The sequence below is a fragment of the Erinaceus europaeus genome, chromosome X (assembly GCF_950295315.1).
Source record: "Erinaceus europaeus chromosome X, mEriEur2.1, whole genome shotgun sequence".
NCBI classification, from domain to species: domain Eukaryota; kingdom Metazoa; phylum Chordata; class Mammalia; order Eulipotyphla; family Erinaceidae; genus Erinaceus; species Erinaceus europaeus.
In genome coordinates, this window is record NC_080185.1 from 47,531,931 (window position 1) to 47,558,130 (window position 26,200).

Here is a 26,200-nt window from a genome sequence, read left to right on the forward strand (position 1 = left end):
TGAGCTCACATTCTGTGGTCCTGAGTAGGAACATTCCATTGCTGCCCCAATCTTCCTCAGGTGTAGCATAGAGTATGTTGTCCATCCTCCCTTCGGAGGATGGAACATTCTCTACCGTTGTTGATCCAAGTTGAGGTAAAGGTCCTATGGGGGGCCTACAAAGGGGTCTATTTTGTTGTTCCTCATAGAGATGACTGGTAACAATGGAGAGAGGGATTTATTTGAGGTCTAGGCCCATCATGTCTGATTAGGAATCTCAGGACTCTCCAAATAGGGTCCCAGCTGATGGGGTGGCCTGATAGTGACTAAAGAGTCATCATGAAAGTATGCCAGTCTCTTGCCCTTATTCAGCTTTTGCAGTCCTTGCTTTGATAAGGTTAGCTTTGCCTTGAGTGAGAGAACTGTAATAGGGAGTAGGTGAGGAGGGTATCTAAGTCTAATTAGATACTATTTCATTAGGAACTTTGTATTGACTCACTGCAGACTATTGTGTACCTTTGCTGTCAGGTATATATTTTGCCCTAATTTATGGATGCATGTGGACATATGCTCTATCTCATGGGATCTGGTCTATATCTAGGTTTTGGGACTTTATTAGGAAGTTAACCACCTAGAATGGAATTAGAGCATCCTATGAAAGGAAAGGTCTCACTTGAGTAATGAGGGTGAAGGGTTAACATTCCATGTCTGGGGGGTCGGGCAGTGGCGCAGTGGGTTAAGCGCATGTGGTGCAAAGCTCAAGGACCGGCATAAGGATCCCGGTTTGAGCCCCCGGCTCCCCACCTGCAGGGGAGTCGCTTCATAGGCGGTGAAGCAGGACTGCAGGTGTCTATCTTTCTTTCCCCGTCTCTATCTTCCCCTCCTCTCTCCATTTCTCTCTGTCCTATCCAAAAACGAACATCAACAATGGCAATAATAATAACTACAACGAGGCTAGAACAACAAGGGCAACAAAAGGGGGAAAAATGGCCTCCAGGAGCGGTGGTATCATGGTGCAGGCACTGAGCCCAGCAATAACCCTAGAGGAAAAAAAAATAACATTCCATGCTTTTACATATTTGCTTTTTTTTGCAGGGGTGCAAAAATGTTACATCCATAGTTGTTGGTTGTTGAAAGAGTAGATAGGGTTGACATTCCATGCCAGATGTCTCTGGATACAGTCTGAAGTGAACATGCTGAGGTGGTACTCGTGTTGATTAGGTTGGGATCAGTGGATGCAATATAATTTGTTATGAATTGAGAGAAGCATGCAGGAAAGTGAGCCCCACCCTAGAGGTTCCAGGACTGGGGGAAATAAAGGCTCTATAGAGGAAGCAGGAGTTTCCTGCTATCTTAGGGTTAAGAAGACAATAGATAATTATTGCTGTAATCACATTATTTGGCAATTGGGTTAACTGAAAAATCCCTTTGTTAGGATTTGCTGTATCATACACAACATCACCATAATTTATGTCCTTTGACATTATTTGTATATAGCTGTGTATATTTGTATATAGCTGTTCTCCCCGGTCTAGGCTTTTGAGAGTCAACATATCAAAGACTCCGCTTATGTATTAAATCTTTATTTAGCTAGCAATTAAATGTGCCTTTGACAAATCACACAACCTTGCTAGGGTTTTGTTGTTTTTTGTTTGTTTTTCTTTCCTAATTTTATTTATTTATTTATTTTTATAAAAAGGAAATATTGAGAAAACCATAGGATAAGAGTGGCTCAACTCCACACAGTTGCCACCACCAGAATTCCGTATCCCATCCCCTCCATTGATAGCTTTCCTGTTCCTTAACCGTCTGGGAGTATGGACCCAAGGCCATTGTGGGATGCAGAAGGTGGAAGGTCTGGCCTCTGTAATTGCTTCCCCGCTGAACATGGGTGTTGACAGATCGATCCATATTCCCAGCCTGTCTCTCTCTCTCTTTCCCTAGTAGAATGGGGCTCTGGGGAAGTGGGGCTCCAGGACACATTGGTGGGGTCGTCTGTCCAAGGAATTCTGGTCAGCATCATGCTAGCATCTGGAACCTGGTGGCTGAAAATAGAGTTAATATACAAAGCCATACATATTGTTGAACAATCACGAACCTAAAGGCTGGAATTTTTCAAATATTATCTATTTATTTTAGAATGACATAGAAATTTAGAGGACAGGGATAGATAGAGAATGGCAGAGAGAGATTGTACCCACAATTTCACTGCTCATGGAGCCTTCTTGAAGTGGGGACTGGGGGCTTTTGCCTGGGTCCTTGTGCACTGTAATGTATGTGCTCAACCAGGTGCACTATCATCTGACCCCTTATTTTACTTTAATTTTTTTTACTTGCTACCAGGCTTATCACTTGGGCTCACTGCCTTCATGAGGAATCTGCTGCTACTGGCAACTTTTTTTCTTTTTCTTTTCCTTCTTCCTTCCTTCCTTCCTTCCTTCCTTCCTTCCTTCCTTCCTTCCTTCCTTCCTTCCTTCCTTCCTTTCTTTCTTTCTTTCTTTCTTTCTTTCTTTCTTTCTTTCTTTCTTTCTTTCTTTCTTTCTAGAAACAAAGAGAAATGAAAAGGGAAGGAGAGAAAGAGAAACATGTACAGGACCACTTCACCACTTGTGAATCCTTCCCTCTGTAGGTAGAGACCCAGGTCTTGAATGCGGGTCCTTGCTTGTGGTGATATGGGTGCCATACTGGGTCTGCCACCTTTGGCCCCTTTACTGGATTTTTTTTTTCTCTTTGGGGGGAGGGGGTCTTTAAATCACTTTAATAGTATCTGCCATCACAGAATTGTTATAACTGTTGAATTATTTAATAATTTAAACTGATTGGAACACTGCTTGCACAGTCTATGCTCATAACTTTTTTAAAAATTATTCATAAGTAGTACCTGGTACTACTTACACTCAATGAATCCTTTCATAACCTAATTGAAAATTAACACCCAACAAAAGATGATTGGTACAAAAGAAAAACAAATAGAAAAGAATGATAGTTGGATGAGTTAAGTAAAAGAATTTAAGACTGTCTTCCTCTAGTAAACTTGAATGAGTGTAAATGGATTGGCTTAGGGAGGAAATGTTGTTAATATATGTAAAGTACTTAGAATGATGCCTTGCACATAGAAAGCACTGTATGCCTTAGCTAATAATAGGTAGTTTGGACTATTTAAATTGGTTTTGTTATTAACCTCAGTGTCAGGGAATTTAATTAAAACACCACAATATGAATAAACCTTACTTCTAATGTACTAGTAGGAAATTTGGGAGTTCAAGGAAATATTATTTATGTGTTTAAATATTTTTCAGTATAAATCTTCAAGGAAGAGTTCAAGTGGAAATGAAAATGATGAGGTAAGAAAGGATGGTTACATTAGCAATTATTTAAAATATTTGCATTTCATATGATTTTGAATCAATTCTTGTCAAATGAAGTTTATCATTCAATATCTATAGTACAGATATATTGTTTTCTCCAGTATTAAAACTAAACATCATTTCTTGACTGTAATTTTCACATTTGATCAGAACTAAATTTCTAAGACTTGAGTTTTAGAATATTATTAATATTCACCATGAAACTGTAATTAATTAATGTAAAATGATCACATTTTCCTATCTTTTGTCTCCTTAAATTAACCTGGTGGAATTTATTAAATATTTTCACTAATTCTATGCATTATTTTAGAATTTATATATTTCTATTGTTTATACACTACTGTATATTTTCTTTTTTATTAAATTTCTATTTTTGCATTCTTTCTTTTTTATTAGCTTTATTTATTGGATAGAAGCAGCCAGAAATCAAGAGGAACAGGGGATAGAGGAGAGAGACAGAGAGATACCTGCAGCCTTGCTTCACTACTCATGAAGCTTTCCCTCCTGTAGGTGGGGACTGGGGCCTTGAATCCGGGTCCTTGTGCACTGTAACATATGCACTCAACCAGGTGCGTCACCACCTGCCCCCCTATATACTTTTTATCTGACCATTTTTAGTTGTGCAGCAGCTTAACATGTTTAAAATAGTATAGTTATACTACCATACATACTTAAGCTTTGTGTTTTTTTTTAATCAATTGGTAATTTAATTTAATAGTACTTAGAAGAGCTTCAGAAAACTTTAATTCTAGGAAATGAAATCACACAGTGAGTGTTTTCTGAATTCTGAGCTAGATAGATGTTTAGGTTTTCAACTACCCCTTTATATTTTATACGCATCTTAATTCTGCCTGTCTCAATATCAAATTAGTTACCAAAACATACAATTTATTTTTAACCATTCAGCTCTGTCTGTTGATGTTCATAGGAGTCAGACCTGGAATCTCTTGTATACAGTTTCCATGTGCTATTCCTTTACTTTCTGCTCAGCTAAAGACTACTATTTTTTGATACTAAAATATTTTGAGTATGTTCTCTACCTGCATTTCTGCACTAGCATAGCCCCTAATCAGTTCTGGGATGCTATGCTATGGTTTTCTTACTCTTCTCCCTTTCTCCTGTTTACTTCTCTCCCTGTAGCTAGAAAGATTGCTTCAATGAACACAGATATAATCAGGTCATTCCTTTGCTTCTTTGTCTCCCCAACATGTAGAAGGTAAATTCTAGGTCTTTCATCAAGTCCATACTTACCATATCAGTCTCAACTCTGAGCTCCTCACTGAATTTTCCTGCATTAATTAATTAATTAAATGCTTAAGGGTTTTCTGTATTTTTTTCTACTGTTTATTGATTCTATGCCTTTGTCTTTATTTTCCTCTTGTTTTGGAATGTTGTTCCTTTCCTTATTTTTCATGGTAAATGGCCTAGTCAATTTTTCACTTTCTCAGAAAAATTGCTTTCTCCAATTATCACCACCATTTCCTTAAATGTTGCTTATCTGTACATTGCTGTCATTGCTCTGAGAAAGTTCTATTATTTGCATAAATGAACCCGTTTTTTCCCTTAGACTGAAAAATATTTGAATCGTTGATCTTTTACTAAACATCAATATTCTCAATATCCGGCATTGTCTGATAGTGAGTAACCATTTATTGAATGGTGAACAAATGTCCTGTATAGTGTGAAGATTCAAAGTTAAACGTTAAGATTTTTTATATTTGGTTGGTAGTGTTGAGGTATACAAACTACCTAACATTATTTTCTATAATAAAATTGTTTGTAGGTTTATATTAGATATGCAAAATGTTCTGAGTAAATGTTCTTGTTTGATGTGGTAGAATTTTTGCTTGCCTTTATATCCCTTTCTTAGTTATAACATATTTTGCCAGTTTCTATCAGGGAATTAATGGATGGGTCTTTTCAAATACATAAAGGTTTTTCATTTATGATATTTTAAAGAAAACATTTAGGGGGCTGGGCAGTGGTACACCTGGTTGAGCACACCTTACCATGTGCAAGGACCAGGGTTCGAGCCCTGATTCCTACCCGCAGGTTGAAGCTTCACAAGTGGTGAAGCAAGTACTGTAGGTGTCTCTCTGTCTCTCTCCCTCACTATATCCCTCTTCCCTCTCAATTTATCTCTGTCTTATCAGATAAAGAAAAAAAGGGAAAGATGCCAGGAGTAGTGGATTCATCATGCTGACACCAAGCCCCAGTGATAACCCTGGTGGCAATAAAAAATAATGAAAAGGAAAAAGAAAATAGATTTGTAGAACAGTATTTGGTCTGAACAGAGTTTTTTTTTTGTTTGTTTGTTTCTGTTTTTTTTTTTTTTTTGGCCACCAGTGTTAGCGCTTGGGCTCGGTACCAGCACTGCAAATTTTGACAGGATAAAGAGAAACTGAAAAGGGAGAGGAGAGAGAGAGAGAGGGAGATAGAAAAATAGCTACTTGCTGACCTTCTTCATTGCTGGTGAAGTGTCCCCCCTGCAGGTGGGGAGTAGGGGCTCAAACTCAGGTCCTTAAGCATGATAGTATGTGTGCTTAGCTGGGAGGGCCATTGCTTGGCCCCATGGAGAGTACTTTTAAAGCATAATGTACTTTATGAACCATCTGGAGTTTTTATTAAAATACATATTTTGATTCAGTAGGTCTTCAATGGGACCTGAATTCTTAGTTTCTAACAAATTTCCTGATGATTCTGATGCTGCTTGACCATTTTCAGTGGCAAAGTAGAAGATGGTATTTTCCAGATTTTTCTTTTAATCTTTTGTAGAAACAATTTTCAGTTTTCCTCTTATGTGTCAAAAATCATCATTTGTATTTTAATTTCATCTTTCATCTTTTTGTTTTTTGTATTTTAGCAAGACAGTGATCATGCTAATATGTCACCACAATCTCCAGTATCATCTGAGGTATAAGTTCTGTTTTTATATGTGTTTACATAGGTTTTCTCCTTGTCTCTTCACCCTAACCTCATCTTTTTTTTTTAACAATGTAATTTATCATCCATATTCTAAATTCCACAGGTTAACTTGTATAAAATTATCCTTTTAAAAATTCTAAGTACTCTTGTCCTTTTGTATAAATATATTAGTAAATACCATTTGAATTTCTTATTGGGAAATGCCTGTAGGTTACAGAAAATTCACTTTATGGGGTGTTTTGTGTTTTATCATTTATCCATGCTTTGAAATAAATAAAAACTAAAAAATTTAAGTTGAAAAGATAATTTAGCATTGTCCAATGGCCTTTGGTTTTTCTTATAACCAATTAGGTCTGAAAGCAATGGAAGAGAAACTTCCTTTTTCCATGAGAAACACCCCTGTAGTGGGTTGTTCCTATGGACAAGAGGATACATGTTTCCTGACATCTTAGATCTAATGGGGCCATGGGGAGAAAGGATAGATCAAAGTTAGAGTTTATGATACATCAAATAGATACTCTGGTGGTTTGAATGACTGATTCTTTTCATTTAGCTATGTATACTCCTTTATAAGAAGAGACTACTTTTCCAAAATCACTGCTACTTCAGATTACCCCATCTTATATTCTAATAATCCATAGGTGTTTATAAAGAAATTCATATGTATTCATTTTATGGACTTAGGGCTAGTCTAAATGTTTTGGGTGACCCAAATTTACCATATAACTTTGTATTTCATCATTATTTTTTAAAAAGCAAATACATATTTGTCTGTTGGCTTAAAGGATTACATTATAAAATACTTAAATGAAATTGGAGCTTAGTTTTCTAAACAAGCTTTATAATTGTATGGCAAACAAAATGGTTTTTATATTATTTTAAGTTAAATTGGGATATTTTAATATCACTCCTTTTCACATACATTTATAGAAAGCTTATCTAGTTGTATTGTAGATATGTAAGTGACTACTTATTTGCCTGTTTATAATTTTAAAAAAATTTTATCTTTATTTATTGGATAGAGATCATCAGAAGTCAAGAGGGAAGGGGACGATAAGGAGGAAGAGAGTCAGAGAGACACCTGCAGCACTGCTTCACCACTCTCAGAGCTTTCCCCCTGCAGGTGGAGGCTAGGGCCTTGAGCATGGATCTCTGTGCATTGTAAAATATGTGCTCAACCAGGTGTGCCACCACCTGGCCCCTGCCAACTTATGATTTTATGGTCTAAGCTTACAGGGAGAATAATAGCACCAGCTTTCCCAGATCAGTCAGATTACTTTTGTAGCTTTTTTTGCTTGTATTTGGATAAATGGACTTTTTGTATGGGAGTTCATTACATTTTAAACATATGTTGAAGACAAAAGTGTGAGATTTGTGGATTAGTGTGGCTTGGTAACTCAGCCAACATTCAAGTTGAGCTACATATAACATTTTAATCAGGAGAATACTCATAGAGTCACTATTTCTGATTGCTTCAATTTCAGTTTATGAAAAAATGGTTACAACAATTTGTGAAATGTTTCACATTAATAAGTTACTTGCCTATATAGTTGAACCTAAGAGTAATCCTAAGAATTGGCTATTATTCTCACCATTTTATAGCAAAGAAACTGAGAACTTTCCTAAAGACCTTGGTCAGCGAATATTAGGAAGGTTATCCAAGGAAAGAGAGGAAAAACTAGATGGAAATAGACTAGATATGATCTGTCACATCAAAGTCAAGGTCTCCAGGAGTAAGGGGGGAGGGGTGTAGGAAGGAGTTGAAAGGATATTGGTGAGCCAGAGCATGATGGTGGAAAAGGACCTACCTTGAGGGAGAAAGTGTTTTGCTGACACCTATCATGAGGAGATAATGATGTATATTAATGTGACAACAACTTGTACGTCATTATTCCCCTAATAAAACATAAAAAGCACGTTGAAAGTCAACTGAAGCCAAGACTCTCGCTACTTCACAGAGTTGATGCACAGATTAAATAAGATGTTGCTAAAATTACATTATCTCACCACTTTGCCATTTACAGTGTGCTTTCTCTTAGATTAGTTCAGTTACTTTTTCCAATAAATCCATTTTCAAGAAGAAACTGTCATAAGAAATTATATGGTTTCTTAAGACTTAGCCTAAACATTTTATAATAAATTCAGTTTTTCTTGTGTTGGAGCTTCATCACTCCAGACTGATTTTTTAAAATAGGCGAGAGACAGAGCAGAGTCAGAGAAAGAGGGAGAAGGACACCAAAGTTTCCTCCAATACAGTGGGGGCCAGCCTAGAATCTGGTTTGCATGCATAACATACAAGGCACACCATCTAGGTAAGCTGTTTTGCTAATTCCAAAATTCAGATTTATTTGAAACTATCTCACATTTCTAATTTACACTTATTTATTTATTGAGTGATTGAGACAGGGAAATTGAGAGGGAAGGGGGAGGTAGAGAGAAAAGAGACAGAGATACCTGCAGAGCTGCTTCACTGCTCACAAAACGTTGCCTCTGCTGCTTGGGACCTGAGTCTTGAACCAGGGTACTTACACACTGTAACATGTACTCAACCAGGTGTGCCACCAACCACCCCCCACATATTCCACATTTCTTTATACATTCCACTACTTTGTAAAAGCTCCTTGAAATGATTTGCACTCAGGTAGAAAATGTATTATCTACAGTCTGTACTTCCCTATTGACACAGTTGTGTAGACTTGCATTAGATTTTGCATTATGTCAGGTTAATAGTAGATACTGAGTAAGTTTGCAATTTTCCCATACTTTGGGGGGGGGGAGACTTTAAAATCTAATTCTTCATTTAGAAAATATTTATTTTATACTGTCAGAAGTATTTGAAGACTTATATAGTCAATTATTAAGTACTCAAAGTCATTTAAATATTTATTGAGAAAGAGAGGAGAGAGAGAGAGAGAAAGGGGGAGAGAGAGAGAGAGAAACAGAAATACCAGGGCACCACTGGCTCTTACACCACTTTTCCTGTTTCTGTTCCATTCAAAACAAAGATATTACTTTGAATAAAAATGCAATTTACCTTACTTTACTCTTCTAATAATGAAAAAAGTAATTGATTCTCAAAACCAGAATGGATTTGAATAACTACCTTGACTATTTTGAAAGAAAAGAGGTTTTATTTGTTTTTTGTTTTTAGGAATATGATAAAACTGATGGTTTTTCACATGGTCCCTTTGGCTTGAAGCCTAGATCAGGTAAATATATGATCTGCAAATGAAATTTATTGATGAAATGTGGAACTTTAGTTTATCAGCTTAAATAGAATATGTTCCATAGTTTTAAGTACACATAGATTCTTTCCCCTCTCCTAAAAGTAATTTTCTCTTAACCTTATTTGTCTTTCCAATTCCCATTCCCATTTCTTTCTTCCTCTTTACCTTCAAGCTCCTGAAACCTCAGCTTTTTGCCTTAGATATACTGCAGTCTTAATTCTACTCCACTGTGACTGCTATTAGAATGACCACTCTGCCAGCAAACCAAACACTGTTTGAAATTATAGCACTCCATTATATTGTGGTTTTAAAAGGGGATCTTTTCGCATTTGGCAAGCCCAAAAGAAAATGGATCCATGTTACTTGGCAAGGTATTGAATTATAGTTTTTATTCCTGAATAACTGTATTGACCTTCAGAAATAATTTTCTTTTTCTTTAAAGAGAGAAAAACTGATTTATGTTCAATGATAACTTTTAACCTGGATCAAAAATTTCTAATAACATGCATATATAATAACATGTATAGGTGGTAGAAATCAGTGCATTTGTCTCCCCTTTTGCATTCACTTATGCAGATAAGTAGATTTCATTTTGTCCTATACGTCATTCAGAATTTATTAGTGACTAATAATATTGTATATAGTTTTGAACTGATTCTTTTTATTATGCCTCTCTTCCCACCGATGGTTGATCTTTCCTCTTAGCTTTGTAATAAGCTCGAGAATTTCTTTCTTTTCTTTTTTCTTTCTTCCTTTTTTTTTTTTTATAGCTTTCAGCCGTTCTTCTCGCCAAGAATATGGGGCAGCAGATCCAGGATTTACAATGAGAAGAAAGATGGAACATCTACGGGAAGAACGAGAACAAATACGACAACTTCGCAGTGTAAGTCTGATTGACCTTTTGAATATGCTTTGTATAAATGGGTTTAAATTGGAAAATTAACTAGCCATCTGGATTTTATTGCCAGTACTCTTTGAATTTTCAGATTATATGTCAGTTAGTAATATAACTATATAACATAAATTTGAATTTACTATCTGATACTCGTACCTATTTCTTTATAGAATCTAGAATCCAGGTTAAAAGTAATTTTGCCTGACGACATTGGAGCTGCACTGATGGATGGGGTTGTTCTCTGCCATTTAGCCAATCATATAAGGCCACGCTCTGTAGCTAGTATTCACGTACCATCACCAGCAGTGGTAAGTTTTGCTTACAGCTTTATCATTCTATAAAGGAAGTTATAAGCTCAGTGGCATCCATTATGCAAAAAACTGTATAAAGTATAGGAGTCTTTAAGTTTTTTATGTTCAAGAACTCAGTGCTGTAGTTTACATCTGTTACCAAATGATCTGTGTTTCTTTGAACTATAGCTGCCAGATGCTCATATGTACAATATCAAGAATTAAACCATACAACCTTATTTTAAAAAAGAAAGAAAGAAAGTAGACTGTTGCTAAGACTTTGTAAAAATTGTGGTGGTTATCCTTGGGAGTGGGGGTTGAGGTGAGGGCACAGAACTACAGTGATTGTTTAAATACTGTAAAACTATGCCTCTGTAATCTTACAATCATACAAACTGTTATTAAATCATAATAAAAGTAAGTTGAAAAATAATAAAACCTGGGGTTTCCTCATCAGGGACTAGCCAGAGAAGGGTGGGAGCTTCTTGAACCTGCCTTTAGTGTATCTCATACACTTATCTGAAGAGACCTATGTTCATAACAGCATAATTTGTAATAGTCAAAATTTGAAAGGAAACCAAATGCCTAACAACAGATAAATGGCTAAGGAAGTTATGGTATATATGCACAATGGAATACTACACAGGTGTTAAAACTGATGAAGTCATCTCTTGCAATATCTTAGTCAGAACTTGAAGGTACCATGTTGAACAGGGTATGGCAGAAAGAGAAGGTCTTATACCAAATAATCTTATTCGTGGGTGGAATTTAAGAAAAGAAGACAGTAGAGGAAAACTTATGATGAAGCATAGATTGGGTGTGGTCTATTATACCAAAGCAAAGGACTCTGGGGGAAGTTAGGAAAGGGATGAGAGAAAGGGGTAAAAAAAGAAGAGAAGGAAGGAAGGGAGGGAACGAGAGAGAAAACAAAGCAAAGCTTAAATTGGATAGCGTGTACTGCACCAAAGCAAAAGACCTGAGAGGGAAGGTTTGGAAGGAGTAAAGAGGGCCTTGGGGCAAGGGTAGATAGCATAATGGTGATGCAAAGAGACTCTCATGCCTATGACTCCAGTGTCTCAGGTTCAATCCCCCCATACCAGAGCTGAACGGTGCTCTGGAAAAAAAAAAAAAAAAAGGAGGGCCTTGGGATCTTGATGTATCCATGTGTTGACAACTGCATTGTAAACCACTAGCCCCCCCCAATAAAATGGAAAAAATAAAATAATATGCTTCAATAAGCTCCGTTGCTAATTTGAGTAGTTTCTGTATAAATATGCCTGAAAACACAACTCTTTCTCTCTTTTTCTTTTCTTTTTTTTTTTTTTTTTTTTTTACTTTACAGCCTAAACTAAGCATGGCAAAATGTCGAAGAAATGTAGAGAATTTTCTTGATGCTTGTAAAAAGTTGGGTGTTTCACAGGTAATTGTAATTTTTCCAGCAAGATGATATTTTAAAATTGCCTTCTTTTATGTATCCCAAGACTCTTATTTACTGTAATTGGAATAAATAATACTTTCTAAAGGTAAAAAATCAGTATCTTCTTTTGATATCATCTACTAAGTTCCAGCCTTAATAATAGTAGTATTTCATGAATGTTTTCAAGTTGCCTTTAAAGTAATTTATAAAATAGCTGAATGTAGGGGAAATTTTATTAATCATATGCATCTTTGACTAAATATAGCATAGTGATTGTACTATAACTTGGTTATGATGCCACTGCTACTCTTATTTTTCCTGTGGAAGGACTTTGTAAAGTGGATAGACTTATTGGAGATTTGCATTCAGTTTTAACAATGTTTTAACATATATTTAAAATGTCAAATTAAAAATCTTTTTAACAGTACTATACTAGTTCACTAGACAATATTAGTCTGAAATTTGTAGAAATTAGCTTGCCTTATATAATAATTACAATACTATAAGTTTACCTATTATAACACTATTATAAATATATAGTGAAAATCAATTATCAGTGGGACCAAGTGGTAGTGCACCTGGTTAAGCACACACATTACAGTGTATAAAGATCCAGGTTCAAGCCCATGGTCCCCACCTGCAGGGGTAACCTTCACAAGCGGCGAAGCAGTACTGCAGATGACTTTCTGTCTCTCCCTTTCTTCCCCTCTGCTCTCAATTTCTCTATGTCTCTAGCCAATAATAAATAAATAATTGTTTTAAGAAATGAATGATGAGCTGCCAAGACCCATGTCCAGCAGAGAAGCAATTACAGAAGCCAGACCTTCCACCTTCTGCACCCCATGATGATCCTGGGTACATACTCCCCGAGGGTAAAGAATAGGAAAGCTTCCAGTGGAGGGGAGAGGATGTGGTACCCTGGTAGGGTGGGAATTATGTGGTAGTATACCCCTCTTAGCCAATGGACTTGTTGATCATAATTAAATAAACAAAAAATGAATGAACAAATATTCCTTTTAAAATTGCTATTAGTGATTTAACAGTGCTTTGCAAAGTTATAAGATATCAGAAGTATTTTTATACCACACTTAGTACATGTAAATCACCATTGCATTCACCAAAATACTCTAAAAAAATTGGGGCCAAGTTGTAGAACATCTTGTTGAATGCACACATTACAGTGTGCAAGGGCCTGGGTCCAAGCCTAGTCCCCACCTGCAGGGTAAAGCTTTTTAACTGGTAAAACCAGTACTTGATCTCTCTCTCTCTCTCTCTCTCTCTCTCTCTCTCATTTTTGTCTCTATCCAAAATAAATTTAATATATATATTAAAATATTAGAAATCTGCCACCAGCATGATTGACAGTTGAGATGTCATGACTTGGTTAGCAGATCACAGGTGACTTATATGCACAGTCCTGGGTCCAAGCCCTGCTCCCATATGGGAGCACCAAGGACAGTACTGGGGTAACTCCATGGATGGTATAATGGTGCTATGGTGTCTCCTCACTCCATAAATAAATGAAAAAAACACTGGACCTGCAAGGACACTTAGCAGTGTTGTATATGCATGAGCCCCTGAGTTCATTCCTTGGTGCCACATAAAAAGTGCATTTATGTGGTCCGGGAGGTGGTGCAGTGGCTTAGGAACTAGACTCTCAAGCATGAGGTCCTGAGTTTAGTCCCCGGCAGCACATCTACCAGAGTACTGTCTGGCTCTTTCTCTCTCTCCTCTTATCTTTCTCATTAATAAATAAAATCTTTTCAAAAAATGGAAGTTTTTTTTAAAAAAAGCTTGTCTTTATTTTAAAAAAAAGTGCATTTATGTATTGAGTGTCGCTTGTTAATCTTCCCTTTCAGCAATGTCATAATAATTCATTCTACAAATTCCACATTAACCTCTTTGCTCAAGTAAGCTGTTATAATTTTTATAGAGAGAATCAATCTATTTACTGTGAAATTTGCAAGCTATTAATATGTTGTTCTCTAACTCTTCTATTTGACATGTTTTATACTATTCTTGTTCTTTTAATCTTTTAGTAAGACATAAGAAAATCTTGAGTTTTAAATAACTATTACTGTATTATATACATTTACCTATTTTAACAATTTTTTATTTTTGTTTTTGTTTTTAAAGCCAGAGCACTGCTCAGCTCTTGCTTATGATGTTATCAGTGATTGACCCTGGGGCCTTTGGTGCCTCAAGCATGAAAGTCATTTTGCATAACCATTATGCTATCTTCCCTGCCCCGATTTAAGATTTTTAAGGCATTAATATTCAATATCCTCAATATTTACTGAATGGATACATGAGGAAGTTAAGACAGAGGAATCTTAGGAAGTTAGGGACCTTCTTTATAGTCATACTAGTAAATGATAGAACAAAGGTACGAGCATATGTGGTCTAGCTCTGGTTCCTCACCTAACATGGATACTTTCTGTTATCTGGAAAAACAAAAAAGCAATCCAATATATTCTACACACATTCTTAATACAGTGTGCAAGGAGGACATATGGGAAGTTGATCTTAAGAACACTCTTCTTCTATTCCTTTTTTATTTTCTTTCTTTTAAAAATTTTTTTATAGTTTTTATTTATAAAAAGGAAACACTGACAAAAACCATAGTATAAGAGGGGTACAACTCCACACAGTTCCCACCACCAGAACTCCATATCCCATCCCCTCCCCTGATAGCTTTCCTTTGCTTTATCCCTCTGGGAGCATGGACCAAGGGACATTATGGGGTGCAGAAGGTGGAAGGTCTGGCTTCTGTAATTGCTTCCCCGCTGAACATGGATGTTGACAGGTCGCTCCATATTCCCAGCCTGTCTCTCTCTCCCCCCGGTGTTGCAGGGCTCTGGGGAAGTGGGGCTCCAGGACACATTGGTGGGGTCATCTGCCTTAGGGAAGTCTGGTTGGCATCATGGTAGCATCTGGAACCTGGTGGCTGAAAGAAGAGTTAACATATATAAAGCCAAACAAATTGTTGACTAATCATGAACCTAAAGGCTGGAATAGTGCAGATGAAGATTTGAGGGTGTCCGTTGTGTAGATGGCTAGTAGGCCTATTTTAGTTATATTCCAAAGGACCCATGACTATATTAATTTTTGTTTGTTTGTGTTTTTGTTTTGTTTGGTTTTGGTTTTGGTTTTTTGTTAGCCTGACATCTGATATGCAGGTGGACCCAAGTCATTGTCTGGGGAGATGATGTCATGGCTGGGAAAAGGACCAGAAAGCTGGATCAGGGAAGAGAGTAGCTTCCAAATATGGGAAACATGTATACTTCTTATTCTAGTTAGTGCACCACCCATGCCTACCATAAGTTGAGTTATGAAAGGAACAAATTCTCTAGTTGCTAGCACTGAGAAAGAGTTTTATTATTGTTGTTTGTTGTTATCATCAGGTTTCTCTCCTTTATGTTGGCTTTCTCATAAAAAAAATCAGAGAATGAGAGACAGTGAGAGGAAAAGACACTAGAAGTTCCCGCAGTGTGATAGGGGCCATGCTGAAACCTAGATTGTGTTCATGGCAAAGCATACACCTTCCCAGATGCTTTTTCCTGCCAACCCCAGGAAGTTTTATATTTAACCCCCCCAACTTGGAAATAGTAATATATAATAAATGTCCTCATTTTTTTTTTGGATATTTGCTTATTTTCTCCCAACTTGATTGAGCTGGACTTCAATAATGTACATGTAAGTGGAAGTGTATACTTTGATATTTTGAGATAAGCAGATGCCAAGACATCATCACTATTGTCAAGATAATGAAAATATCCATGATAGCCAGAAATTTTCTGGTGCCCCTTTGTAATTCTTCCTTCCCTCAGGCGACCACTACCCTTCTTTCTATTATTTTAATTTATACTTTCTATGTAGAATTCTATATAAATGAGTTGATATAGCATGTATGATTTTTTTCTAGATTCTTGCCCTCAGTATAGTTGTTTTAACTGACCAGTGTTGTTACTTGTGTATATCAGTATATATCCTTTTATTACTGAGTAACATTTCATTGTATAAATATCCCATAATTTCTCCATATACCAGCAGGTCCATTAACCTGTTAATGTCCATTTGAATGGTTTCCAGTTTTAGTGACTACTATAAACTCAAAGCTGTGGATAACACTTATGTACAAATCTTTGTGTGGGTGGATATATGTGTTCTGTAATGTTATGTAAATGCCTAGGAATGTCATAACTGAAACACCTTAGGTTTATTGTTAGCACTATAAAAAGATATATATTTTTCTTCCAAAGCTGTACCATTTTATATTCCTTTTAGCAGTGTGACAGTTTCACTTTCTCATCTTCCTCAACATCAGCAAAGTCTGTTTTCCTTTTTAAAAATTTTTAGCCATTCTAATAAATATGGACTGTTTTGTCAGTATTTTTTTTAATTTACATTTCCCCTAAAGACTGATGGTGTTGATTATCCTTTTAAAGGATTACTTATCATATGTATGACTTTTTTTTTACCAAGTGCTTATCCTATTTATTTGTCTTTTTCTTAATTTGTGTTATTTTAACACTGAGTTTGATAATTAAAAAAAAATTATTATCTTTATTTTATCTATTGGATAAAGACATCCAGAAATCTAGAGGGAAGGGGGTGATAGAGAGGGAGAGACAGAGAGACACCTGCAACATTGCTTCATCACTCGCAAAATTTTCCTTCTGCAGGTGAGGGCTGGGGTCTCGAATCCAGGTCCTTGCGCATTGTCACATGAGCCCTCAACCAGATGCACCACTACCTGGTCCTGAGTTTGATAATTTTTTATAACTTTTAGATAAAGTTCTTTATCAGATATGCAAGTTACAAACTTTATATCACTATCACATTCTTTAGCTTATCTTATCATTCTCATTACGATATCTTTCAATGAGAAATTTTAAGTTTTTTGAAGTACAGTTTATCTTTTTTATTTAGTGCTAATACTCAAACACAGGACTCCACACAATTAAAACATATACAGTGTTACCACTGAGCTAAATCCTTATGCTCAAATTTATCATGTTTTAATAGATTGTGCTTTCACTGTCATACTATCTTTGTATAACCCAGTATCACAAAATTGTCCTATGTTCATTAATTGAATTTTAAATTTTTTATCTTTATTTATTTATTGGATAAAGTCAGCCAGAAATCAAGAGAGAAGGGGCTGATAGAGAGGGAGAGAGACAGAAACACATCTGCAGCCCTGCTTCACTACTTGTAAAACTTTCCCCTGCAGGTGGAGACTGGGGGTTCGAACCTGAGTCCTTGCTCACTGTAATGTGTGTGCTTAACAAGGTGTACCGCTACCCTTTCCTATTAATTGAATTTTTGTAATCTTAGGTATTACATTTAAGGCTATGGTTATTTGTTGTTATTTAATATATTCTGTAGGATATGAGTTCTTTTTACTTTCAAAAATTGGTTACACATATTGACTTTTCAAATCTTTATGTTGTAGTAACATATCTTGTCTTTTTTTTTTTTTTTTACATAGAAGCAGACAGGCAGAGAGAGAAAATGAGAAATAGAGAGAGAGACCACAGCACCAAAAGCTTCCTTCAGTGTGATAGGGGCAGGGCTTCAACCTGAGCTGAATGCATGTCAAAGCAGCACATTTTGCAAGTGAGCTATTTCATTAGCCCATACCGTAAAATTTAAAGTGGTTATTAAGTGGTACTTAGTATGATCAGAGACTTTTGTAACAACCACAGCAGTTCAAATTTAGGCTATTTTTCTCACCTCAGAAAGAAATGTCTTACCCATTAGCAGTCCTTCCTTGGTTCTGTGTGTACATTACATATAAAGAAAGTCAAACAATACAGAGTCTTTTATATTTAACTTCTTTCCCTTAGCATGTTGTTGCCAGAATTGGTACTTCATTTGCTTTTATGGCTGAATCATTTTCCACTAATGTGCACTCCACATTTTGTTTATCATTAACTGTTTCTAATCATTGATTATTGTGTATTTACTTTCATGAGAAAGAGAGGAAAGGTGAGAGACCAGAGATCTGCCATATGGTGATGTCAGGGACTAAACCTAGATTGTACACGTGGAAGTCTGCTACACTACCACTGTTTTATCTCTCAGGTCCTCTTTGTTTATTATGAGTGGTGTTCCTATGAACATTCATAAGCAAGGTTTTGTATGCTTGTTTCATTTTTCTTGACTCTCTACCTGGGAGTGGGGAATTACTAGATTACACATAACAACAACAACAACAATAATAATAAGTATTATTATTATCATTATCATTATTATTTTAAAGGTGGTGCCATGGGAGTTGGGTAGTAGTGCAGCAGGTTAAGTGCACGTGGTACAAAGCACAAGGACCAGCATAAGGATCCCAGTTCAAGTCCCCAGCTCCCCACCTGCAAGGGAGTCGCTTCACAGGTGGTGAAGCAGGTCTGCAGGTGTCTTATCTTTCTCTCCCTCTCTCTGTCTTCCTTTCCTCTCTCTATTTCGCTCTGTCCTATCCAACAATGATGAGATCAATAATTACAAGGGCAACAAAAGGGAATAAGTAAATAAATAAAAATTATTTTAAAAAATAATAAAGGTGGTGCCAGGCCTAGGCACATCTATGCTATGGCTGAGTGGCCTACCAGGTCCAGCTTTTTCATTCTTTGTTTCAAGACAGACATCACAGATGACCTCCCTCTCATGTTAGCTATAGCATTCATATAGTGTTGGGTGATTTGTCTTTTCACTATTAGACTGTAGTTCTTTTTTTTTTAATTTTCTTTATTGGGGAATTAATGTTTTACATTCAACAGGAAATACAATAGTTTGTACATGCATAACATTTCCCAGTTTTCCAAATAACAATACAACCCCCACTAGGTCTTCTGTCATCCTTTTTGGACCTGTATTCTCTCCCCCACCCACCCACCCCAGAGTCTTTTACTTTGGTGCAATATGCCAGATTGTAGTTCTTTACAAATTTCAAATACAAGTTTATTATGAAATATATTCCTTTCATATTTTTCTCATTCTATGAGATGACTCTGTCCTATCTAACAATGGTGATATCAGTAACAACAACAATAACTACAACAACAAAACAAGGTCAACAAAAGGGAAAATAAATAAATATTTAAAAAATAAAAAAAATTATCATTAGAAATGCATTAACAGGGGGTCGGGCAGTAGCACCGCGGGTAAAGCACACATGGTGCAAAGAACAAGGACTGGCTCAAGAATCCCGGTTCAAGCCCCTGGCTCCTCAACTGTAGGGGGGACACTTCACAGGCGGTGAAGCAGGTCTGCAGATGTCTATCTTCCTCTCCCTTTCTCTGTCTTCCCCTCCTCTTTCGATTTCTCTCTGTCCTATCCAACAACATCAATGGCAACAATATCAACAAGGGCAACAAAATGGGAAAATGGCCTCCAGGAGCAGTGGATTTGTGGTGCAGGCACTGAGCCCCAGCAATAACCCTGGAGGCAAAAAAAAATGCATTAGCAATTTAAGCACAGTGTTAGATTTCAGTTTACTATTTTTCCTCTCTCATACTGATTAAAGGGCAGTTTATAAGACTATAAGTATATATTAACACCATTCCTGCCACCAAAGGTCTGTGTCCCTTCCCTCTGCCCCCTACAGTGGAGCTGAAATTGTACCCTCCCCACTCGCCCCCCCCCCCAGAATGTTTTTTGTACAACAGGTGAGTGGCTGAGAGAGTTGTGGTATATATACAAAATGGAATACTACTCATCTTTTAAGAATAATGAATACAGGGGTGTTAGTGCACCTGGTTGAGAGGCACATTACACTGCACAGGGACCCAGGTTTGAGCCCCTGGTCCCCACCTGCTAGGGGAAAGCTTTGTGAGTGTTGAAGCAGTCTTCCAGGTATGTCGCTGTCTCTCTCCCTATCACCCTGTTCTCTCTCAATTTCTGGTTGTCTCTATCTAATAAACAAGTAAACACAAAATTAAAAAGAAAAGAATAAATTCACCTTCTTCAACACATCTTGGATGGAGCTTGAAGGAATCATGTTAAGTGAGATAAGCCAGAATGAGAAAGATGAGTATTGGAGGATCCCACTTATAAACAGAAGGTGAGAAAGAAGCACAGAAAAGGAAACACAAAACAGAATTTGACTGGGTTTGGAGTATTGTGGGAGGATTTTAAACTACAGTTTCAGTTTATCAGTTATAGACCATTCTGTTTGGTAGTTTCTTCTTAAATCAAGTTTGATATACTATTTTACAAAGATTTTGACCATTTGGAAATATTCTCAAACTTAATCATGTATGAGGATCACTGGACTTGATGAATAAGGAATTGCTAAAACTATTAGAAATACTGAGAGTTTCTGATTCAGTTGGTTTGAAGTGTCATTTGAGGACTGACTTTTCAAAAATATTTAATCTTACACTGATACTGTTGATGTAGGGATCACACTGTAGAAGCATTGTTTTAATTTCTTTAATTCGTCTTTCTTTTCAAATTTATTAGTATAAAGTTGTGTCTAATGTCTTCTTACTGTTATTTGCATATTTGAAGCAACTCTTATGATACCAGTTTTCTTATTCTTTTAAAACTAATCTAGCTGGGGGTGTGAATTTTTTTTTTTTTTTTTGCCTCCGGAGTTATTGCTGGGGCTCAGTGCCTGTACTACAAATCCACTGTTCCTGGAGGCTATTTTCTCCCTTTTGTTGCCTTTGTTATTTATCTTTGTTGTTATTAATATTGTTGTTATTGCTATTGTTGTTGGATAAGACAGAGAGAAATTGAGAGAAGAGGGGAAGATAGAGAGGAGAGAAAGATAGACACCTGCAGACCTGTTTCACCACTTGTGAAGCAAACCCCCCTGCAGGTGAGGAGCCGGGGACTCAAACCGGGATCCTTATGCCGGTCCTTGCGCTTCGCGCCATGTGCGCTTAACCAGGTGTGTTACTGCCTGAGCCCTGGGTGTGAATTTTTGAGAATATTCTCAGTAAATTAACTTTGTGTTTCAGTGGGGTTTTTTCCTCCATTGTTTTCTTATTAATTTTGTTTTTCTCTCATAAACATTAATCCCTTCTTCCTTCTTGCCATTTGTTTAATTTCCTTTTTATCTAGCTTCTTTATGTAGGAGTTGACAAATTATTTGAAAACATCTTTTCTTTTGTAGTATCTGTTTATGTGGTTATTTGAATAAAGTGTTAGAGCAACAAATGTTTCAGTAAAGAAGGAAATTAGAAGATAGTTTTTGGGAACTCTGGATAAGTAGGTTGTTGCTAGTAATATTTGATGAATACTTTATAGATGTAAGGAAGAAAGAGAAAATTATAGTTTCCATGTATATGCTAAGAGAGATTGAATAGTGTCTTCCTGGCTGAGGTATAGAATATAGAAGGACAAGGCTGGAAAAATACCTTACTTGTGAGGCTGCCTACTTTGCCATGTCCTACTAAGGTTCAAGCCTAGCTGTCACCAGCTGGTGCTATAGTGTCTTCCCCGTTTTTTCTCTCTTTCCCTCCCTGTGTTTCCTGCCCAGCCTCTACTCCTATAAAAATTGACCCAGAGTAGTGAAGACTCATCAGTGACAAAAATAAATTAATAAATATATAAAAGGACAAATTTTAGTGAATAGTTCTGTTGTGGTCACATTGATTTTAATAGTCTTTTATACATTCATTTGGTTTAATCTAGTTGACACAATAGCAATCTGGGCAGGAAATATACTCAAATGTCACCATGCTGAATGGCATTGTTATGTTTGTGAGATCCCCAAGGCGCAGCTATAGTGGAAAAGAGGAGAATGTAAAAACAGATTCTTAGAAAACATTAAGGACATTAAAGAATGGTCAGTGAAGCTAATTGAACTTCATGCAATATTACTATTAGAGAAGTTAAAGACTGGGTTCACAAAAGACAACATTGGAAAAATTTCAAGAATAGCATTAATCAAAGGCAATATATGACATACAGCAGTCAAGTAGCATATACAATATTTTCTGTTTTTACATTTGAAAAGGCACTGGTAATTTTTTATTTTTATATATTTATTTTTTAATTTTTATGTATAAAATGGAACTAAAGACAAGACCATAGGGTAAGAGGGGTACAGTTCCACACAATTCCCACCACCAGAACTCCGTATCCAACCCCCTCCTGATAGCCTTCCTATTTATTTATTTATTTATTTATTTTTTACTGCCACCAGGATTATCACTGGGTCTCAGTGTTAGTCCACCAGTTCTTGTGGCTATTTTTTCCATTTTGTCCCCTTTCTGTTTTTAATTTTATAAGCCAGAGATAAATTGAGAGGGATGGGGGAGACAGATATGGAGAGCGAAAGATAGACACTGTTCTGAAGCTTCTGCCTGGGCTCGAACCTGTGTCCTTGCACATGGTAACATTTGGTTAACTGAGTGTTCCACCACCTGGCCCAACACTGGTGATTTTTACTAGAGAAATTTAAGCAAATTGTAGATTATAATAGTTACAAGAGAAAACTTAAAATTGTGTTATTTTCACTTGAGGTTTTATACAAAATATGTTTTTAAAACACCAATTCAGATTTATTTTGTCTTTCTTTACTGCACTGTTAACAAATGGTGTTACTATATAGTTTATTTTATTTTTCAGGAAAGACTCTGTTTGCCTCATCATATTTTGGAAGAAAGAGGTCTTGTGAAAGTTGGTGTCACAGTTCAGGCTCTTCTTGAATTACCTCCAAACAAGGCATCTCAACTTTCTACAGCTTGATACAACATATAAAAATCCTATACTCTCATTATTTGAAGTGATTTGAAATATCTCAAAATCTTCAGTAAGAATGTCTAATGAAGGCTTGATCCAGTAAATTCTTCTAAGATTTCTCAAGTCAAGTCTTGGGTTTAAAATAATTGTATTGAAACAACAAATTAAATCTGTAATTGCTAAACTTCTTTTGGGGGGGGGGGAAACTGGATTGACTTGAGAGTTTGTGATAAATCCCAATTACCTTTCTAATTCAGTTGATAACCTTTGTTCTTTTTCAAATTAAGATTGATGCTAAATTGAATACTCTGGTTTCTATTCAGGTCACACAAATCTTTCACCTTTTACTAAATTGAAAATGTGGTTCAATTATAATCACATTATATTTAATTTTTTATGTCATACTAGTAAACATCTGAATATGGTACTCATTTTTTACTTACTTAAAGCATTTCTGTATTTGAGTTATTTAATACACTTCTAATTCTAGTTTATGCACAATTTCTTCTATCTTTGGTCTTAGTTTTCTAGGAATAAAATGAGTAGAAAATACAGAATTCTGACTTGATATTAAATTCTTTATAGCATTATAGGTCGGTGCCAAAATATTTTCAGTTGTACTGTAGATTGTTTACATGTGAAGTGCCTGTGTAACTGATACTCTTATATAGTCTTAAGCATTTTTGCAACTTCTTTTTATGTATTAACAGAATCAACAAAATTTACAATATTTTAGTAGATTTTTGGTAAGGTCAGTGATATGTGAGGATTTGAATTTACCTCACATTGTGACATTTGTGTTTTTTTTTTTTTTTAATTTAGTTCATTGCATTTCCCTGTAAGTTCATTATTTGATAATATCCAAAAAGGAGAAAAAAATGTTGATATGCTTAATTTATGCTATTTAATTTTGCAAATCTTAGTAACCTTTTATAATGTATTATTTGAAGAGTCTTATTTCTGTGGTAAAAATATTACACAAAACAGTAACCTTTTTGAGAACTTGCAAAGTGCTAATTATCAAGGACATTTTGATAAAACTGCCATAGTTGGGTGTATGTCTTCACTTTCATGAATATTACATCATTGTGCTTCCTTTTAATTATAGTCAGATAACAGCAGTTGAAGAATAGGGTCTTATTTGAAATCTGGTCATTTGTAGATCTTGTAAATTTTATGATCCTCAGTTCACATGATGCTTTTATTAAACACATTTTGTTCTATAAATATTTTCATAAGTATACTGTGTTACATAAAGTCTCTTTAAATTTAGAGATGTTGCTGAATTTTTGTTGGAAATACAAGAGAATTTCAAAACATTAACTTGGTTTCCTGTAGAAAAACTTCAGTATAGTAATACTTTTGTAGTAGGCAAGCAAGTATATCTTAAATATGTGATGATTTTGCACTTATTACCTCTTAATATGGATGCAATTTATTAAAAATGTCAACTTGGATATTTGAAAGGGTATATATAAATGGCAAAAACTAGTGTGCCAAATAGGTAAGTGTTGGTATAGGCATAACTTTTTTGATCAGTTAGCATGAAATCACATAGTTAAAATGTGGCTTTAGAATACATGTATGTTCTTTCCATTACCTAAAAGTTAAATTGTAGCATTTTTTTTTTAAAAAAAACAAGACTTCTTAAATAGAAGATATAAAAATTAAATAATGAATATTTACTACTTGAAATATTTGAACTAATTACTTTTCCAGTTAAAAATCTAAATATTACTAATGTGATCTATTCCTCAGTGAAAACATGGATAATACAAATTTTGAAAAAATGGTAAATGGATACTTTTGTTATTAGTTTTTCATATGAAAACTATGCTACAGTTAATATAGCCATTAAAAGCTACAGCAATCATTCATGCTGTTTTCATAGTTATGTTATATTCCTCTTATTAATGAATCTAGATGTTAATTACTTTCAAATGTATTTCCTGTTTCAGATCATTGAAACATTGAGGTTATTGACCATTGTACTAATGCATTTTACTTACTTGTCAATTAATTGCTATTTCAAAGAGAAAATATACCAGAGTCTGACTGTATTCTTTACTGCAAAGCAAGGTTCTATTTAAGGTGAGTCCATCTGGATCCATGGCATTCAATTTGCTATAGTGCAAAGAGGCAACCCACCTGTGGGATATAGTACCCCAGGATACATTATACAACATCTTTGGTATATTTCTTTTTAGTTGTTTTTAAATAAGTGTAAATTTTGCTATAAATGTTTTCTGTGGTTATTATGTTTACTTCATTTCTTGAAATAAGAATGATTATCATTATTTGAATTAGATTTGTAATTTGAAAAAGGCTTAATTGTCAAATTAAGATATTTTATTAGGCCCTAAAATGCAGCAAATATCTACTTCTGCTAAATTTTGTTACTGTATATGGCACAAGAAAGAATTGATATTGAATATATTAGAATTGAAGTAAGGAACAAATATGCGCTGTCATTTGTTTAATAGTTATCTTTACAGAATGCTACTTTAATGACTTTTCTAACTGAATTTTTTTAAGAATTCAGAAATATTTGTATTGGTCACATATCTATCATGATTGATTTTTCTGATGCATTTAAAAATAAATGAAACACTAAATGTACATTACCGATGCAAACTGTGGATAAAGATCAATAAAAAAATTAAAGTTTAAGGTTTTTTTTTTCTTCACTACCTCTTCTTTCTTCTTCCTCTTCTTTCTCTTCTCCTCCTCTCCCCTCCTCCTCCTCCTCCTCCCTCTCCCCTTTTCCCTTTCTCCTCCCCCTCCTCCCCCTCTTATCGTTTTCCTTCTTCCTAGGCATGAGAGTCTCTTTGCATAACCATTTTGCTATCTACCCCTGCCCCCACTTGCTTTCTATTCAACACAGAATTCCTTTCTTGTTAGTGTAACTTATTGTTTGATAACTTATGTCTGTGTTCTCTAGTATATAGAAATAGACTTAGCTGGTATATTAAAGTAAGTTAAGAGTCATATTCTCTTCATGTTGTTTTCAGCAGTCAGTGTTTACTTTAAAAAAACTGACAGTTTCACAAAATAGTATCATATTTATATGAGATAAACTCATTATTAAACATAAATATCGGATAAACTTTTACATTAATCAAATTTGAGTATTGCCATTATAGATTTTAATTAAGGGCATATGATTGAATTGCCTTTAAATTATATGATAAATATTTGAATGACAGATTAACACCATTCATTTGCTAAAATGACTTATCTATTCGTAATTGTTATTTATTTTTAAAACAAAGTTATTCAGGCAAAAATATGAAAAATAATATTGCCCCTGTTTCATAGTTTTTCACTCTAAGGGCTCATAGTTAAGGAAGTACTTAAGTATTTGACAAAAAGTGAGAGCTTTTTTTAAAATGTGCCATAGACCGTTT

The 26,200-nt window shown here is 35.4% G+C and overlaps 1 protein-coding gene and 1 non-coding gene across 6 annotated transcripts in view; both read left to right on the plus strand.

Moving 5' to 3' along the window:
- LRCH2 (leucine rich repeats and calponin homology domain containing 2) overlaps positions 1 to 24,415 on the plus strand; it is a 146,429-nt gene extending 122,014 nt beyond the window's left edge. For 2 of the 5 annotated variants that reach the window (XM_060182742.1, XM_007533266.3), the window contains 7 exons: positions 3,279 to 3,323; positions 6,211 to 6,261; positions 9,424 to 9,481; positions 10,270 to 10,382; positions 10,565 to 10,702; positions 12,027 to 12,104; positions 22,680 to 24,415. In XM_060182742.1, the coding sequence (XP_060038725.1) occupies positions 3,279 to 3,323; positions 6,211 to 6,261; positions 9,424 to 9,481; positions 10,270 to 10,382; positions 10,565 to 10,702; positions 12,027 to 12,104; positions 22,680 to 22,799 (603 nt within the window). In that variant the 3' untranslated portion in view covers positions 22,800 to 24,415. The remainder of the gene's footprint in view (positions 1 to 3,278; positions 3,324 to 6,210; positions 6,262 to 9,423; positions 9,482 to 10,269; positions 10,383 to 10,564; positions 10,703 to 12,026; positions 12,105 to 22,679) is intronic. The other 3 variants (XM_060182743.1, XM_016192649.2, XM_060182744.1) reach the window with 2 other exon arrangements.
- Positions 6,581 to 6,709, plus strand: LOC132536078 (small nucleolar RNA SNORA35). Its single transcript, XR_009547759.1, has one exon. It is a non-coding gene; the product is annotated as a small nucleolar RNA SNORA35 (small nucleolar RNA).
- Positions 24,416 to 26,200: the final 1,785 nt, after the last annotated feature.